Source organism: Bidens hawaiensis, unplaced genomic scaffold (genome assembly GCF_021521415.1).
Source record: "Bidens hawaiensis isolate Kalapana, Puna unplaced genomic scaffold, B.hawaiensis_p1.1 tig00041616_1, whole genome shotgun sequence".
NCBI classification, from domain to species: domain Eukaryota; kingdom Viridiplantae; phylum Streptophyta; class Magnoliopsida; order Asterales; family Asteraceae; genus Bidens; species Bidens hawaiensis.
In genome coordinates this window covers 78,018-97,625 of record NW_027505722.1, presented here as the reverse complement: position 1 = coordinate 97,625, position 19,608 = coordinate 78,018, and the positions used below count along the sequence as shown (strand labels likewise).

General features: G+C 38.3%; 1 protein-coding gene across 1 annotated transcript; it reads right to left on the bottom strand.

The window, feature by feature from the left end:
- Window positions 1-420: 420 nt before the first annotated feature.
- On the bottom strand, window positions 421-3,997 carry LOC143614979 (uncharacterized). The gene is made up of 5 exons (XM_077088250.1): window positions 3,866-3,997; window positions 3,686-3,719; window positions 2,099-3,426; window positions 1,321-1,447; window positions 421-1,238 (listed from the first exon to the last, which is right to left on the bottom strand). Exons 1-5 carry the CDS (start codon window positions 3,995-3,997, stop codon window positions 709-711), a joined length of 2,151 nt encoding a protein of 716 aa, XP_076944365.1. The 3' UTR covers window positions 421-708.
- Between the last annotated feature and the right edge of the window lie 15,611 nt (window positions 3,998-19,608).

Sequence of the window (19,608 nt, the reverse complement as noted above, 5' to 3'; positions counted from 1 at the left end):
GGAGATCTTGATGGTGGTGGTGATTGTGCATTTTTTTTAAATTGTCTTCGAAGACGAAATTCACTTGAAATTCATCATCGTTTAGATTAATTTAAAAAAACACGGATTTCGATGATTTTTAGTGATGGTTTTCGTGGAGATGATTTTCATTCCAAAACTATCGGTTTAGATGGATTTCATTGGAAAACCATCGGAATGCGTCAGAACCTTTACACGGGGCACAGTTTCATTTGTAGACGAAAACTATCGACGAGAATCCAAATGTCACAACAGAGATTGATTTGGTTGAATTAAAATTGAAATTTCAACAACTTTTGGATTATTTTGATCTTCTCTTACAAATAACTATTTTAGGAATTTTCCTTTCAAAAATTATATAAAACATTTTTCCGGCTTGAAAAAGGAACCTCCTACACAATTTTATTACAACCTTACAAAGATTTCCAAGAATACAAATTACATTTTGTTCACCAAACCAAAAGGAACAAAACACTAACCACCATCATTAAATCATCATACCAACATAATGCCTTAAACATCAACAATTTCATCAACCAACATCTGCATAATAGCTGACTCGATTCGAGCACCCGTTACATACACTTCAACCTCAAAGTCCACCCATTCCCCTAAACCATGCCTCATAATAAAATCCTCCTCTACCAAATCTTCTAATGTCCCACCAACCAAACGTATCCACCCCTTCACTTACTCCACAACTTCGTCAATCAAACCATCAAAACCTCTAAACAAAGGAAGACTGATCCATGATCTAAACCCACATTCGGAATATTTCACATATTTTGATTCCAAATACTCGATTACCGCATCAAAAACAAACCGTCTGAGTTGATTTCTTGCATCCGTGTTATGAGAACCAAGAAAGTTGCCAAATGTGGTCCCTATAACATCAGCAAGCGCGTCAAGATTGAGAAGAAGGTCACATATGAAGGAGGAGTTGATTTCATTTGAGTTATGTGGCGTTTGGTTGCTTAGTACTAGCTCGGAGTTGAAGATCACACATTTAATGTAGGCCCGCGTGTTTCTAGTTATTTTGGGATGAACGTCTATGGTGGATAATACTTGTGAAATGTAAGTCAGAAGATGGAGTACCAACTCGTTACGCGTGTCATCTTTACTGAATAACATATTAGAATAGAATGGATTTGCTTCAGATTCTTGAAATTGTGATTCCTCATACGAATACCTTAGGGAACTTGCATGTTGTGTTGTTAGTCCTACAATCAGAAATGAAACACTAAAATATTTTTTTTTATTTTTTCTTTTTTACAAACAAAAGTTTGACCGTAACTGTGAGACCTGAGTTATCTTCCAAACTGCTGGAGCAACAGCTTACATTTGAAAAGGGGGATTCTAGAACCGATCCCGGGCTAAGATGATCACTATTTTTGCGCGCGATCAACCCTGCTGCTTTTTTTAATTTTGTCTGGTTATTATAATAAACATGAAAATAGAAAACTTATACCAAGATGTTTACCAAACAGATTACACATACATATTAATGATGATTACAAGACTAACATAAGAAAAACTAGAGAAGAAATCACGAAAATCGTCATTTTGACCAGTTATTTATTTTTTTATTTATGTTTACACAAATAGCCCAATTTTAACTAAATTTTAAAAAATGTGGTTGGGCGGAAAAAAATACATTTTTGGGGCTTGGGTGTCAGAATCTCATTGGTTAAATAAGATATGTGCGCTATTTTATCTTTTTTAGCCCAAAAACGTGCCATTTCTGTTTAGGGGTGACAATTCATCACCTGATTCTTGGCTACACCATTTTCGGTTTTTAAGACCAAAAATGGTACATCTTAATATATAAAACAACGCGATGTCTTTTGATTATGTTACACTAACGTGTAATCATTTAAAACAGTCTTTTTCTTTTTGTTATTGTTATTATTACTTGTAATATTTATAAAAAGTTGGTCAAAATGGCCATTTTCGTGATTTTCCAGAAACTAAGCTTACCTTGTGTAATTACAAATTAGGATATATCATCATGTAAACAAATATTAATCAACACTAAGATTCAAAAAGTGTAGGAAAACTTAAAGAATGAAAGAAAACATACCTGCACACAGAATCTGGTGTTATGATCATACCTACATCCGCTATGGTTGCAAGCACGGTTCCTTTTTGGTCTAAATTCCATATTATTTTGTGTAACTTGTCTCTCCACGCTTAAAGCACACAACATATCTGGAAAGCTAGCTGCAGGCATCCTCTTTGGTTGATTCCAATTTATTCTTGAATCATACCCAACTCTGCTCGCTAACTCTTGCAACTTTTCTTCAACCAGAGCACCCAAACAATCACCTGTTAACCCGAACGGACTCTGCAAACCGATCGTGTTGCACGAAGAGGCATTTTGGTTATCCTTTCTTCTCTCTAATCTTGTAGGGATTTCACACCTGCTTTTGTTCCCATTTTTCCCTCGATAATCTGGTTTACAAGCTTCTGACCGTGCTTGTTTTCCTGTATATTGGGCATTACTAACCATTCTTGGCTCGTCACGTGGCCCTTTACGTGTTGTTGGTCTTTTCTGCCATTGGCTGAGCCCGTTTTCAAACCTACCCCTCTTGTCAAACTTCATGTCCTCAACTTTACCCGATACCCTTGACTGTGTTTGACCCGTTACATTCCGTGTGTGACCCGTTATCCTTGACTGAGATGAAACCCGAGCATCATCAAGCTTCCGGTTATTCCCCGTCAAGTAACCCGGAGATGCAAGATTTCGAGGCTGCAACTCTTGTTCTTGATCACATGAAAAATTCAACACAGGCGGGTCGATAATAATATTTGATTTAGGATCCGAAACATTAATCAAATTGCCACAGTTTTTGCAAGATGTTTGTTGACTCAGTGAATCAAGATTTCCACCCTTAACTCGGTTTCTAGCACCGTAAGTAATCGCGCGTTTCGACTTGTTTTGTAACCCCGATTCTAATACCCGAGTGGCAGCCCCAATTAACCGTGATGAATTCCTCTTAGGTAGATTATTAGTTTTCGGAACTGGGGATGCTAGTCTCGGGTGATGATGCTTTCGAGATCGCGAAAAAGCATTCTTTAATTGTAATGCTTCTGATCCAAATCTAGTAACAGATCTTCTGTCACTAATTCCTGTTTTTTGAACCTTTTGAGGCCTGAATTCTGGCTTCATGATTTTGTTGTCGAACTCGCCAGTTTCACCGCCAAGTTTCTGTCGTCTACCGCTGGTTAATTCAACGGATGAAGGCATAGATTCCAACCCCATGAGTCTGGCCACCAGTGTAGGCATCTGACCACCGTTGTTTCGGTTGGAACTGTCACTGGTTGAACCGGCATTGTTGTTGTTATTTGGAAAGCTTCCATTGTTTCCATATTCAATCTGCAACAGCTTTGAAGGTTTTTTTGCTCTATCTATGAAATCAAAACAACAAAATTAATCTAACACTGTTCAGACAGTACATATTAGCTATGATTTATCGTTAGCACAATAATATCATACAAGACACTAATTTCTTTTATTATCCCCTTTTTTAACACTGGCACTGTTGTAAAAGTCGGTCTAGGAGACTTGGAAGTAATCGCCGAACACTTTCCGGCTAGGCTGAGTAATCGGCGAGTTATCCTCCGGAGTAATCCCAGCCTAGGCCGAGTAAGTAATCGGGCCGAGTACTTGCAACTCCCGACCTGGCAGACAACCATGAAGACTGGTAATAGAATAGTTATCAATATTAGATAATAATGAATGGTTTTGCCGGTGTAACTATATTTAGAATTAACAGTAATATAAGAAGCTAATAATAATAAACCCTTGAAAATAAAAAAAACATATGAAGTTGGAGGGAGGGGTAACCTGGTGGAAGCAATCGCCTGGAGAAGAGTTTGCTCTTGAATCGAATAACTGAAAGAATATGCCGACACAACCACCGGTTCTCCGAGGTCGTTTCTCCCCAACAGCTAAACACGACGTGGTACCGTCATCCATCTTAAATCTAACAACCTTTTGTTTGCTCATAAATTTGATTCCATCTTAAAGCTTAAATTAACGAATCTCACAGGAATGAAAGAGGAGAAGACAAGACAGAGGAATCTTATGAAAAAGAATAAAGACAAAAACATTAATCCAAAAGGTGCAGTGATCCGGCGTACGTCTGGTCAGTGGTCACCTGGAGAAAGTGTACCCTTCTTTATGAAAAGTAATAATATTAATATTATCACCCTAAAAGGTATAAGTATCGCAATCGTGTGATTGATTATACGAAACCCCAGACAGACAGACAGGTATAAGGTGATGATGAAAACGGCTTCTTTGGGATTTTACTGTTGGGGGTAGGGGTAGTAGGTGCATAGGATAGGATTACCTGGTTTGAATGTGACAAAGCTTTACCCATGGAGTGAAGCCCAGTTCGGAGAAAACAAAGAAACAAAAGTTTGGTAATCCCAGTTTTATTACAAGTGTTCGCAATTCTTATTTTATTATTTTCAAAATTTATACACACACAAACTAAGGGGCTCTTTGGTAACCTCTTAACAATCATTAAGAGGCTACCTCTTATTGGTTCATAATCTCTGAATGGTTAAGAGGTTTGTCTCTTAACCATTAAGAGGTTATGACTGATGTGTGGGTAAAAGTACATGCTTTAAGTGTTTTACATTGTGTGTTTTAGTTGTTTATATGTATCGAACACAAATACTTTGATAGGTTTTATGTTTACAGTTGTACGGAGCTTAACGGAGCTTAAAGAAGCTAACTTGGAGCATTCATAATGGAGTGAAAATGAAAGTAATGATGTATGAGATGATAGAGAATTTAAATACGAAGACGTGGCTGCAAACAGGGAGGAAAGCGGAGTTGAAACGAAGATTCTATGAAGAAAACAGTTTTGGCCTAGCAGGACCGTAAGGCAGTTGGTGCAGACCGTAAGCTAGGGTCTGACCGTAAGCTACGGTGGCCAGACCGTAGCTTACGGTCTGGTATGACGAAAAAAAGGGATTTTGGTGATTTTCTACTATATTTAAGGCCCAAAAACCCTAAGATCGATTCTATTCATTCATAGTCAGTTTTGGGACTTCTTGGAGGCTATCTTACACCACTATAACACATCCTAATCACAAGATTGATCCATGAACATCTTCTCCAATATCATAATCAAGAACATGAAGATCAAGATACAAGGCTAAAGGCTTCATAACCATCTCCGGGTGTAGGGTTGAGTTGCTTGTTAGGTTTTGTTTATTCTATATCTTGACTTTGGATTTGTAATTGATTAATCATTCGATTAATCAATTCTTTGTGTTTGCTTTTGTGCTTAAACGGTTTTAATTAATTGATTACTTAATCTTTTATCAGTTAATTGATTTGTGGTCATCAACAATTAGGATTAAGTTCTTTCGTCATTGACCCGTTTATCGTTAACCATATTATTGATTTTGTGTTTCAACAAGTAAAACCGATTATCAAATAGATTTTCATTTAACTTTGTCAATTGTTCGGATTCAGTTCTGACGATCAACACAGTCAATCGTTAAGTCTTTAGTTTTACATATTTTATAAGAAACTGTCCAAAGAAGTTTCTCAATTCCTTAACTTGTTGCAAAACCCGAACCCTGGAGTTTGGTTATTTTCATATCATTGTTTACAAACTACTCATTTAAACCGCTTGACATCGTTTGTCCACTTTTAAGTATTTTTATAATAGAAATTGAGTTCCACTGATTCCCTGTGGATTCGACATCTTACTTGCCCTAGCTAGTAAAGGTATTTTATAAGTATTTTTGATTGACCTTTCGACATCGATCAAAATGTCGCCGTTGCCGGGGAATCAACGCGCAAAGTGCTAGTTTAGCTTAGTTTTAGTTTTTGTTTTTAATTTTTCTTCGTTGATTTTACGCGGGGTGCTAGTGTTTGTGTCTGTGCAGGTAACTCCACAAGTTGATGCAAACGAGATATTCCCCTAAGAAAGAGTCGCTCCAATTTGATCCCGAAATCAAGAAAACAGCAAGACGAAACCGAGCAGCTCAGAAAACCATACTAAACCAAATACCCGAAATCATAACACCAAAAGAAGAGACCATGAGTAACCGAAGCCAAATAGACCCAAATGTTTATCAACCACATAACCAAGAACAACCAGTTCCACAAAACCAGAATGTTAACCGTGACAGAAACCGTAATCTGTTTGACCAAAGAGATGTTAACCGTAATCACAGGCAGCAGTTTAACGGGGATGACAACTTGTCAATCAGATCCGCCCCAGTGAACCGTCAAAGACAAGATGATTTGAGAGAGGAAAGATTTGAGGTTAATCATGCTCGTGCACGAGTGGAAAATTGGCAAAAAGGGGATGACCTTGGTTTCGATTCTGAGGATGAAGAGGAGTTTAGAGATGGACAGGGGAGTCGACATCAGCAACAAGATCCCCGTGATGACCAAGATATTCGACATAATCATCCAGAAAATCAACATAGATATTGAGAACCAAGACGCCAGCAAGATCGTGAACAACGAGCACCGTATTACGAGTTTAATGATGGAGTGCCGAGAGCATATGTCCCACCACCAGTCAGAGGAGTTCAAAGTCATTTCATTCCACAAGTGGCCACAAACCCTCTACCAATCATTATCCCGGTCAGAAATGGAAGGACTTTTTTCAGTGAGGCATAGTAGTATGACAGGGTTACCTACATTTCAGGGAAGGCTACAGAAGAACCGTACCCGCACTTGAGTGATTTCAACTCAGTATGTGGACTCATCTCAAGTCAAGGTTTCACTGCGGAAGAAGTAAAGATGGTGGTTTTCCAGTTCAGTTTGAAAGATGCAACAAAACAATGGTTCCTATCTTTGTCATCGGCTAGTATTTTCACTTGGGGACACTTGGCACTATAGTTTTTAGACGAGTATTATACTCCCCAGAGAACTACAGAGGCCTGCAACAACATTCGAAACTTTCAGCAGATCACCGGTGAAACTTTCTATGAATCATTCCAAAGGTTTAAACGATTGTTGTGGACTTGTCCATATCATGGGATTGCCTTATGGGAATTGATAAAGGCACTCCATGATAGTCTCTCAAATGATGATGTCCGTGACCTCTAAGCGACCACGAATGGATCTTTTCTTGCAAATGATGAAAACGAGGATTGGGGACATTTGGAGAGACATGCGAGCAATTCAAAGAGACAAGCATAGTCGAACAGGATGTCAAAAAGGCCAGTGGTAAAAGCAGTTGAAAGTCATAGGTCAGATGATAGAATGGATAGACTGGAAAAGAAGATGGATAGGTTGTTGATTGCAGGTGTACAAGGAGCTGGAAAGTTGGGAAAAACATATCCCGTATGTGAAGGTTGTGGTTAATTGGGACACGAGGTTGCGAGTTGTGGGGTTGTGCAAGATGAAGAAACTGAAGAAGAAGAGGTCAACTATGTGTAGGGTGAAAAGAAATACAATAATATGAGTTCAAATACAAATCATCCGGGCCTCAGGAATCATCTAAACTTTAGTTATGGAAATCCGAACACGCAACAGAATCCGAATTTTCAGGGTAGTTTTCAGAAGACAGGCTATCAGTCGAACCAGAAGCAGTATGGTAATAGTACGAGTAGCGGTCAGAGTGGGTACAATCAGAGAGATTCTGGGGGTTATAACAAAGGTTATCAAAAGAACTATCAGCAGGGGCAAGGAAATTCTTCGGGTAACAAAGACGAGTCTATGAAAGACGTTATGGATTTTTTGAAGGAGATGAAGAGAGATCAAGAATCTCAAAATAAGCTTTTAAATCAAATGAAGGAAAATCAAGAGACTCAGAATAAGGCATTGAATCAGAGGTTGGAACTCCAAGAAAAGGCAAATGCTGCAAGAGATAAACAGGTGAGTCAATTGGCTGAAGAAATGGCAAGCCTAAAGAGAAATCCATCTAGACTACCAAGTGACACTTTGAAGAATCCGAGCCATCAAAGTAGTAGTTCATCAAACTCCAAAAATGCAAACGTCAGTGCCATCACAATCGAAGATAGTGTGGAGAATGACACGGTTGAAGAATTTGAAACGGGGGCACCACTAATCTCTATTCAGATTGGTGAGTTCAAGACCACCAAGGAACTTGTTGATTATGGTGCGAGTGTGAGTGTTCTACCGGGGAGTGTGTATGACCGGTTTGATTTTGGACCTTTACAAGAAGTTGATACCACATTGATGTTAGCTGATTTCACTCGAAGACGACCTCGGGGGAAGCTGGTTGGTGTTGCGGTAAAGGTTGGTGATTTTTACTACCCTGGGGATTTCTTGGTACTTGATTATGCACCGGCTGAGAAGGAAGAAGAACCCCGTGTGATATTGGGGAGACCGCTTTTGGCTACTTCAAATGCTCAGATTAATTGCCGAGACGGAACAGTTTGCATGACCTTCGGTAACCGTAAGTTAATATTAAGTATATTTTCAAATTCATATGATTATTCTTTTGAAAATAAATATTCTAGGTCATGTGCTACTAACGAGTGTCTTCCTCGTACGTGTGAGGATGACACCAGAAAGGAGAAAAGTGTTGTTTGTGACAGGTCTAAGCATGAACGAGAGAAGGAAGAGCTATATGCAGTAGATGTAAAAAGTGGAGCAACAATAAGTTCAACAAACAATACTAAGAGGGTGATGGAAGTAGTGGTCAATGAGGAAAAAGGTGGAACATACAAGAAGAAACCACCAAAAAAGGAGAAGGTAAAGAAGCCACCAGGATTCGAGAATGAACATAGGAGGTTGGCATGCTTTGGGCCAAGATGGGAAGCATTAGAGCTACCGTTGTGTTGGAGAAGTAAGAAGAATGAGGTGGAGGTAGGTAAGCACTCTATTAGACCACCATAACCGCAAAATGAGGTAACGATCTAGCTGAAGACCTTAACAAAAACTTAGCGCTGACCGGGAGGCAACCCAACCTTTTTGTTTTGATTTTTGGTTTTCTTTTTGCGTGTTACTTTTTGTTCGTGTTTTGTGGTCATAGTGAACCCTAAGTGTGGGGAAGCTCATGGTGGTTTTGTCAAGATTCGGTGAAGTAGATATTGCCATATCATATTCAAGAAGTGTGGGTCAAGGTTGCAAAAGTACACATCAGCAGGACCGTTTGACATAAGAGATATGAATTAGGTACATGTGTCTCTCCCTATCTTTTATTTGCTGTTGACTGGTTATATTTGTGTTTATGGGTGGTTGGGTGGCGTGATGAACTTTCGGGTCATGTGGTTTGTGTTAGTGTCTATGCTTATGTTTAAAAACTTTATGTGTTTCGTTTATTGGTATGCAACTTTATTTAAATCTGGAGATGGGTAATTGGTTGTCACTTGAATTGCAATTAGTATGAGTATCCCGTGTTTGCATCTGTTTTTAAAATTTTGAGTTACATTGAGGGCAATGTAAATCTCAAGTGTGGGGATGGAAAAATATGGAGAAATTAAAATTTTTTAGCCTTAAGAGTAGCTTGATTGTGCGCAAAAGCCGAAATTGTAATTTATTAATTGTTAATTTTAATGCCAAGTAGAGGTCTTTGGTCATGGTCAATTTTTAAGCTTCTCGAAAGTCTTTCCATGAAAATGTTTTTCAAGAATTGGACAATTGGGAAAATATGGAGAAATTAAAAATTTTTAGCCTTAAGAGTAGCTTGATTGTACGCAAAAGCCGAAATTGTAATTTATTAATTGTTGTATTAATGCCAAGTAGAGGTCTTTGGTCATGGTCAATTTTTAAGCTTCTCGAAAGTCTTCCCATGCAAATGTTTTTCAAAATTTGGACTATTAAAATGAACCGTTTAGATGGGGATAGTCATGGGGACAGGTACACATGTTTCATGTCGGCAGCCTAATTCCTCCGGTACGTGTGTAAGATTTGCCTTATATATAATACACATATAATATATAGTATATACACATGTCATTTGAGTGTCATTATCGAGAGTAACCGGCATGTCCATGATATCTAGAAGTTGGTTGTCTCATGCATTTCGAGATGTTAATACCACCACATGTATGGAGAAATAGGACTGTAGAAAACCTACTTTATATTGGCCTTATGTAAAAAAAATTAAAAAATAAAATAATACTTCCTACCCTACATTATCCCTTAGGAGCCAAGTTTATGCCTTTTCCCTTTCGTTTGTTTAAGCCTACATTACAAGCCGTGTTAGCCTTGGCCTTTTGTTTTAACCCTGTGGATGAAACTTGGTATGTTAAGAGTGGTATTTAAGTTGTTTGTCGAGCATAGTACACAATGTACGTATTTCTCGGGTTAGTTGTTTGTGTATATTGATGTTAGTATTTGTTTAAAAAAAAGAAAAAGGAAAAAAAAAGAAAAATCAAAGAAAAACTCAAAAAGAGTTCATGTTTAAAGTTGTTAATGGTTGTAAATAATAGTTAGTGAGTTTGTTTGTTCGTTTGTTTGTTGGTGTCAATAAATTGGGTTTCATCCACCATATGTCACTAAATAAATCCACTTCCACACCCTAACCTAAGCCACAATAAAACCCTTAGTTGTTTTCTCTATCCAACCGGTGGGTAATGGGTGGAGATATGACTTGCTCCCAAGCTTATTACATTGTGTGCATACTTGGTATTGAGGGCAGAGAGATACTAACACATTTTTTGCTGGTCCAGATATTAAACCGAGAGGAGAGATGTTATATTATGAGGGGTATGAACATGTGTGATTTAATCGGAAACAAAGTACACTCGTTTGGGCGGTTTCATAGTTTTAAAAGGTATCATTAAATTATTTGGTGGGTTATCAACCTTGACAGTGCCAGTTCTAGGGAATTGGGTATGACCTTATACCTCACTAGTATTAGTACTGATAATTGATGAACCGTCGATCAAGGTGTTTGTGTTGCATGAGAGTTTGCTTGAGGGCAAGAAAATGATAAGTGTGGGGATGTGATGTGTGGGTAAAAGTACGTTCTTTAAGTGTTTTATATTATGTGTTTTACTTGTTTATATGTATTGAACACAAATACTTTGATAGGTTTTATGTTTACAAGTGTGCGGAGCTTAACGAAGCTTAAAGAAGCTAACTTGGAGCTTTCATGATGGAGTGAAAATGAAAGTAATGATGTATGAGATGATATAGAATTGAAATACGAAGACGTGGCCGCAAATGGGGAGGAAAACGGAGTTGAAACGAAGATTCTATGAAGAAAACAGTTTTGGCCTAGCAGGACCGTAAGGCAGTGGGTGCAGACCGTAAGGTACGGCCTGACCGTAAGCTACGGTGGCCAGACCGTAGGTATGAAGAAAAAAAGGCTTTTAGTGATTTTCTTCTATATTTAAGGCCCAAAAATCCTAAGATCGATTCTACTCATTGATAATCAGTTTTGGGACTTCTTGGAGGCTATCTTACACCACTATAACACATCCTAATCACAAGATTGATCCATGAACATCTTCTCCAACATCATAATCAAGAACATGAAGATCAAGATGCAAGGCTAAAGGATTCATAACCATCTTTGGGTGTAGGGTTGAGTTGCTTGTTAGGTTTTGTTTATTCTATACCTTGACTTTGGATTTGTAATTGATTAATCATTCGATTAATCAATTCTTTGTGTTTGCTTTTGTGTTTAAACGGTTTTAATTAATTGATTACTTAATCTTTTATCAGTTAATTGATTTGTGTCATCAACAATTAGGATTAAGTTCTTTCATCATTGACCCGTTTATCGTTAACCATATTATTGATTTTGTGTTTCCACAAGTAAAACCGATTATCAAATAGATTTTCATTTAACTTTGTCAATTGTTCGGATTCAGTTCTGACGATCAACACAGTCAATCATTAAGTCTTTTGATTTACATATTTTATAAGAAACCATCCAAAGAAGTTTATCAATTCCTTAACTTGTTTCAAAACCCGAACCCTGGAGTTTGGTTATTTTCATATCATTGTTTACAAACTACTCATTTAAACCGTTTGACATCGTTTGTCCACTTTTAAGAATTTTTATTATAGAAATTGAGTTCCACTTGCACTTTCCACTGATTCTCTGTGGATTCGACACCTTACTTGCCCTGGCTAGTAAAGGTATTTTATAAGTAGTTTTGATTGATCTTTCGACATCGATCAATGATCCATTAAGAGGTAGCCTCTTAATGACTGTTAAGAGGCTACCAAACAGCCCCTAAGGGCATTATTATTATTTGGTAAGAAAAAAAATAACCATTCAATCCACCTTAAACTTTGTATTTTTCAAACATGGATACTTATAATGGGACGGATGAAGTACTACATTTTACCCATTTCTTGGATGGATATAATATTATTTTATGGTTGACTTTGGTCAATATGGGGATTCAAGAGTGGGTTAATTCTTTGGACGTCGGTCATGATTGATTAACAATGTGTTTTGAGCTATCTTATTGACGTGTGTAGTTAGGTGGGTTTTTGCCTTCCTCTTGGCCTGTTTGTGGACGTTACATTAGACTTAACAGTTTTTTTTTAATAAATCATTCTTGTTAAAGAGTAAATTATGATTTTTCTTTTTTAAGTTCTTTCCTTTTCCGGAAATTGAGTTTTCTCACTTTTGTATAATTGATCTAAGGTGCCAATAAGAAATTTGAAACTACTTGTTAAAATGATCAAACGGTTGAATTTTCTTAATTATCTTACTAGACTTGTATGGGAAAAATTGTAAACCAAATAGTCTTTTGGAAGAAAGAGAATATAAAAATAGTTCAAAAGTTGTTGAAATTTCAATTTTAGTCCAACCAAATCCATCTCCGTCATGACATTTGGATTCTCGCCGATAGTTTTCTTCTACCAATGAAACTACGCCACGTGAAAAGGTTCTGACGCAAACCGATGATTTTCCAATGAATCTATCTCGACCGATAATTTGGAATGAAAATCATCTCCACAAAAACATCTCCAAAAAGCATCAAAATCCGTGTTTTTTTTTAAATTAGTCTGAGCAGATTAATTTCAAGTGAATTTCGTCTTCGAAGACAATTTTCAAAAAAACATGCACCACCAGCGCCACCATTATGATCTCCATTTTCCAGCCACTGCCACCACCACCACCACCACCATCATGATCTCAATTTTCCGGCCACCGCCACCATCATGATCTCCATTTTCCAGCCACCGCCACCACCACCACCACCACTATCATGATCTCCATTTTCCGGCCACCGCCACCACCACCACCACCACCACCATCATGATCTCCATTTTCCGGCCACCACCGCCACCACCGTCATCTCTGCCGGCACCACCACAAATGTGTTTGATTACCTGATTTTGTCCTAAAACCAAAGTCACCAAACAACCAAAAATGTCAACTTTCAATTCTTGAGTTGTTAAAGTTGAAGAAGAAATATGGGTGTTGAAGAAGAATCATCTCCAAATGAGGTGGGTTACTGAAGAAGAAAGATGGGTGTGTGTCTGCAACAATAATGGTGGTGGTGGCCGAAAAATAAAGATCACGATGATGATGGTGGTGGTGGTGGTGGTGCATTTTTTTTTTGAAAATCGTCTCCAAATACGAAATTAGCTTGAAATTCATCTGCTAAGACAAATTTCAAAAAAACACGTGGCACAGTTTTATTGGTAGACAAAAACTATCATCGGGAATCCAAATGTCACGACGGAGATGGATTTGGTTAGACTAAAATAGGAATTTCAACAACTTTTGGATTATTTTGATCTTCTCTCTTTTTCAAAGTACTATTTTGAAAATTTTCCCTAAACCAAGTGTTGTGGTATATTGAGAAGTGCCACCCTCCCTTTACTTCCAGAAGATTCAATGATTGATTAATTGATTGAGTCAAGTGATTAATAATTAACTCATATCCATAACAGTTGGTTAATTGACTTACATTTATAACATCATCTGTCAAGGTGTCTTGAAGCCAGCTTTTTCACCCTAAAATGCAGGGACAAACACCCACCCCCCACCACCACGCGCGCGCACACACACACATACACACCAGCGTTTTGGGTTAATCTTTTTGGTCAAACGTTTCCCACATAACGTTGTGTTGGCACGATTTTTGAAACATGACCGTTAACCAAAGGCTATTTGAAAAAAAAATCCTATATAATTCATTCAATTCCCAATCAAAACACATATTTTTATAAAATTCTCTTCTCAAACTCTATATACAACCAACTCTCTACAAAATCAAACCTATAGATTCTCCCATAACTATATGTTAGAAATCTTGTATAATACAATCCAGAAAAGAAAAGAAATAAACGAAACAGTAAACTGGGCTTGTGTTTAACACAATTCCCTTAAACAGATTCACGGTCTGTTCCCTGGGTACTCCGGTACGTAACAGAATCGTAGCTCTGCCGGACTCGATCACTTGCCTGAAATGAAAACGAAAATAATATTGTTGCAGCAAAGAGGAAGAAGATGAAGTGTGTTTTCGGTGTGTCTAAGACTGAAGGGATGGTCCTGGTTATATAGCCACAGGATCATAGTCAACAATGATAATGACCATTAAATAATAATAATAATATCATATAATGGCCATTAGTGCAGATTACAAAACCGAAAACAATAATCATTCTAATAATGATTATTAATGGCATTGACTAGACCACATTTTGAATTTCAAAAACAAATTCAAAAAACTATTTCACGCGAGCCCGGGTTTTTGGATTTGCATTCGTGTCCGCAGGACGTGCGGGCATGCACGAGTTCGATGAATTTCTAGTCCGGAAACCTAAATTTGAACCCCCCCTGCGCGCGCATAGGACTTGTGGTAAAACATGTCATAAAGATTCAAATGAGTGGTAAAGGTTTTACCTTATATACCATTCTTTATTTTGTATCCGATGTGGGACAACTTTCACCACTTCCTTCTTAAGACTTCATTCACACTTTAAAACTTCTAACAATCCCCCACATGAATGGAGGTCGAAACAACAACATTATTCCGATTAGATTTCAGCAGTTGAATCTTGCATACAATAGGTAGGTGTTATCATTCGAACCTTTGCTTATGAAGCATACTTAGCCCACTGGCTCTGAGTAGACAGTGATGTCTTTGAACTCGTCCGCCGTTTGTGTAGACGACAATACACTTCACACAAGACTCTCCCTGACAAAGTCAAGTTCTCATAGTTATGTTCGTTATGGTCATGAACATGCGCCTGGTTCTGCAAGAGCTATTAAGTATTGTGCCCAACAACACCCTTCGAAGCGACCCCACTTCTCTCTCACGTAGGTGATTCAACATGTATGACTTGGTCGAATCATTAAAGCCATATGCTTAGCCTCACACTTGTCACTTTAGGAATGGACTAGGAAGGTTACCTAGCTATGTAGTAAACTCCCTTTTAAATTGTAGGGTTATCCCCCCCCCCCCCCCACAGTGACCACACTAATTCATACAATTAGGTTTTACTATTGAACTCAATTCATGGGATATCCAATCTGTTGAGTTAGGTTTCCTTCGTATGAACTTTAAATTTTCAAGGGCTTCAGTCCCATTCCCATGGACGACTTCTGAACTAACTCTCTACTCAGGCCTTTGTTAGCGGATGCGCAATATTATCCTTTGACTTCACGTAGGCAACTGTGATAATTCTAGTAGATATTAGTTGTCGTACCGTATTTTGTCTACGTCTAATATGTCTATTCTTACCATTATACATTGTGCTATGAGCTCTGCCAATTGCCGATTGGCTATCACAATGTATACATATGGCCGATGCCGGCTTAGGCCATCTTGCTATATCCTCAACAAATTGATGTAACCATTCTGCCTCTTCGCCCGCTTTATATCGGGCGATGAATTCCGATTCTATCGTGGATCTAGCTTTAACCATTTGTTTTGACGATTTCCACGATATAGCAGCACCTCCAATTGTGAATACATATCCACTTGTTGCTCTGGAATCATTCGTGTCAGATATCCAATTTGCATCACAGTGTCCTTCGACAACAGCTGGATATCTGTTATAATGTAACCCGTATCCCCTAGTGTATCTTAGGTACCGAAGCAACCGAATCACACAGTTCCAATGACTTGAACTTGGGTTGCTTGTGTATCAAGTTAGCTGCTCACATCATATGCGAAGTCGGGTCTAGTGAAACTCATAAGATACATCAAGCTGCCAATAATTCTTAAGTATTCCAACTGGTTAACGGGTCACCTCTATTCTTAGCTAGATGTTGACTTGTGTCAATGGGAGTTCTAGCTACATTAGAATCATTCGCATCAAACATCTCAAGAATTTTGCTTACGTAGTGGGATTGACTTAAAACAAGTCTATTTTGGGTTCGTGTGATTTTAACTCCCAGAATCACATCCGCAAAACCCATGTCCTTCATGTCAAATCTTGCTTTAAACATGTTCTTTATGGACGTTATGATTTTGTCATCACTTCCAGCAATGAGCATATCATCTACGTATATACACAAAATGACATATCCATCGGATGTGTCCTTCACGTATACACATTTGTCACATTCATTGATTTTGAACCCAACATCAAGCATGACATGATCAAACTTTTGGTGCCATTGTTTAGGAGCTTGTTTCAATCCATACAAGGATTTCACAAGTTTACACACTTTCTTTTCTTGCCCAACTGCTATGAAGCCTTCAGGTTGTCCATGTAAATCACTTCCTCCAGATTTCCATTCAAGAAAGCTGTTTTTACATCCATTTGGTGAACTTCCAAGTTTCTAATAGCGGCAATGGCAAGAACCAACCTGATAGAGGTTATTCGCGTAACTGGCGAATACGTATCAAAGTAATATAAACTTCTCGTTGTTTATATCCTTTGATCACCAACCTTGCCTTATACTTATCGATGGTGCCATCAGGTTTCATCTTCTTTTTGAAGATCCATCGATATTCTAGTGGTTTACACCCTTGAGGAAGATCCACTAGTTCCCACGTATGATTTTGTAAGATAGAATCTATCTCACATTTGATGGCCTCCCTCCACTGAGGTCCTTCAGCGGAATTCACCGCTTGTTGATACGTTTGAGGTTCCTATTCTACCATGTAGGTAAGGAAATCAGGGCCGAAGGATTTTTCAGTCCTTTGCCATTTACTCTTTCTGATTTCAACCTCCTCTGCCTCAGATTGTTCCCGAGGTTCTTCTTCAGTACCCTCATTTTGAATACTTTCCTCAACCAGTCTAGAATAGCTCGGTTTTCCTTTCTCCAAACATGGGAACATATGTTCAAACCATGATGCATCCTTCGATTATATTATGGTGCCATTTTTTATTCCAGGGTTCTTGGAATCACGCACAAGAAATCGAAATGCACCACCAGGCATGTTATATCCAATAAATACACAATCCACGGTTTTGGGTCCTAGTAGTAGGCGTTTTGGTGGAGTCACCACTACCTTGGCTAGACACCCCCACACTCGCAAGTATTTATATGATGGTTTATTTCCTGTCCATAATTCATATGGCGTTAGATCTTTCTTCTTATTGGGTGTCATGTTCAAGACATAATTCACCGATAAGATTGCTTCCCCCCACTTGTCAAAGCTACCCCAGAACTTATCATCATGGCATTCATCATTTCTTTCAAGGTTCGGCTTTAAATAAGATAAACTTATCAATAACCTCGTCCTAACTCTTAAGTAAGTAAACATAGCAATACCTTGTACTATCATCAATGAACGTGATGAAATACTTGTTCCCACCACGAGTAGGAATTGCGTTTAGATTACACACATCAGTGTGAATCATCTCGAGGGGTTCGGTAAATCGTTCAATCCTTTTGAATGACGATCTTGTTTGTTTTGCTTCGACGCAAGTTTCATATTTATTATTTGAGTCGATATCGAATGTTGGTATACAATTAAATTTAATCAAACGCTGAATGGAATTAAAATTAACATGACCTAGTCTACCATGCCAAACATTAAAGCACTCAAGCATATAAGCGGAACTAGTAGCATTCTCATTCATTTCATTAATCATGGTTACATTCAACTTGAACATGCCATTGAGGGCATAGCCCTTACCAACATACAAACCATTTTTGGTCAACACGACCTTATCAGACTCAATAACCATTTTAAAACCAAACTTATTCAACTGCCACCCCGACACAAGATAATTTCAAATTTATAGAGTGCATCGATCATGCCATTCAAAACATAATTCCGGCACAAGAAATCCAAATGATTCCAAGCCTGAACTGCGCTCAATGATTGCGCATCCATTTCCCCTTTATCAACTTGGGGAACGTTTTCAGTCAAGAACCTCGCGAGGTTCAAAGTGGTCAAATAAAAGAACATCTTTTGTTGACACCGGTGAACTTTTCTGGTTTCTCATCTTGATACGTTACTGCAGTAGGCAACGGAGCAACCAAACCGGTTATGACAGCAACAGTGGAAGTCATGATTGCAGAAACGACAGTACTCATGGGTTGGGATTCCATTCTGAAATGAAAAATACAAGAATACTAATAAGTAATTGTTTAAGTTTGTCAGAAATCTTGTATAATACAATCCAGAAAAGAAAAAAAATAAACAAAACAGTAAACCAGGCTTGTGTTTAACACAATTCCCTTAAACAGATTCGTGGTCTGTTCCCAGGGTACTCCGGTTCGAAACAGAATCGTAGCTCTGCCGGACTCGAGCACTTGCCTGAAATGAAAACGAAAATAATATTGTTGCAGCAAAGAGGAAGAAGATGAAGTGTGTTTTCGGTGTGTCTAAACCTGAAAGGATGGTCCTGGTTATATAGCCACAAGATCATAATCAACAATGATAATGACCATTAAATAATAATATCATATAATGGCCATTAGTGCAGATTTCAAAACCGAAATCAATAATCATTCTCATAATGATAATTAATGGCATTGACTAGACCAGATTTTGAATTTCAAAAACAAATTCAAAAAATTGTCTCACGTGAGCCCGGGTTTTTGGAGTTGCATTCGTGTCCGCAGGACGTGCGGGCACACACGAGTTCGAAGAATTTCTAGTCTAGAAACCCAAATTACACCCCCCCTGCGCGCGCGTAGGACGTGTGGTAAAACATGTCATAAAGATTCAAATGAGTGGTAAAGGTTTTACCTTATATAGCACTCTTCATTTTGTTCCCAATCCGATGTGGGACAACCTTCACCACTTCCTTCTTAAGACTTCATTCACACTTTAAAACTTCCAACAATCCCCCACATGAATGGAGGTCGAAACAACAACATTATTCCGATTAGATTTCAGCAGTTGAATCTTGCATACAATAGGTAGGTGTTATCCTTTGAACCTTTGCTTATGAAGCATACTTAGCCCACTAGCTTTGAGTAGACAGTGATGTCTTTGAACTCGTCTGCCGTTTGTGTGGACGACAATACACTTAACACAATACTCTCACTGAGAAAGTCAAGTCCTCATAGTTATGTTCGTTATGGTAATGAACATGCGCCTGGTTCTGCAAGAGCTATTAAGTATTGTGCCCAACAACACCCTTCGAAGCGACCCCACTTCTCTCTCACATAGGTGATTCACCATGTATGACTACCTTGGTCGAATCATTAAAAGCCATATGCTTAGCCTCACATTTGTCACTTTAGGAATGGACTAGGAAGGTTACCTAGCTATGTTGTAAACTCCCTCTCAAATTGTAGGGTT

Coding starts and splice junctions, on each gene's coding strand:
- LOC143614979 (XM_077088250.1), bottom strand. CDS start 3,997: ATGGATGACGGTACCACGTCGTGTTTAGCTGTTGGGGAGAAACGACCT. Junction 1,448..2,098: donor ACACCAGATTCTGTGTGCAG/GTATGTTTTCTT, acceptor TATAATAACCAG/ACAAAATTAAAAAAAGCAGC. Junction 1,239..1,320: donor CAGTTTGGAAGATAACTCAG/GTCTCACAGTTA, acceptor TTCTGATTGTAG/GACTAACAACACAACATGCA.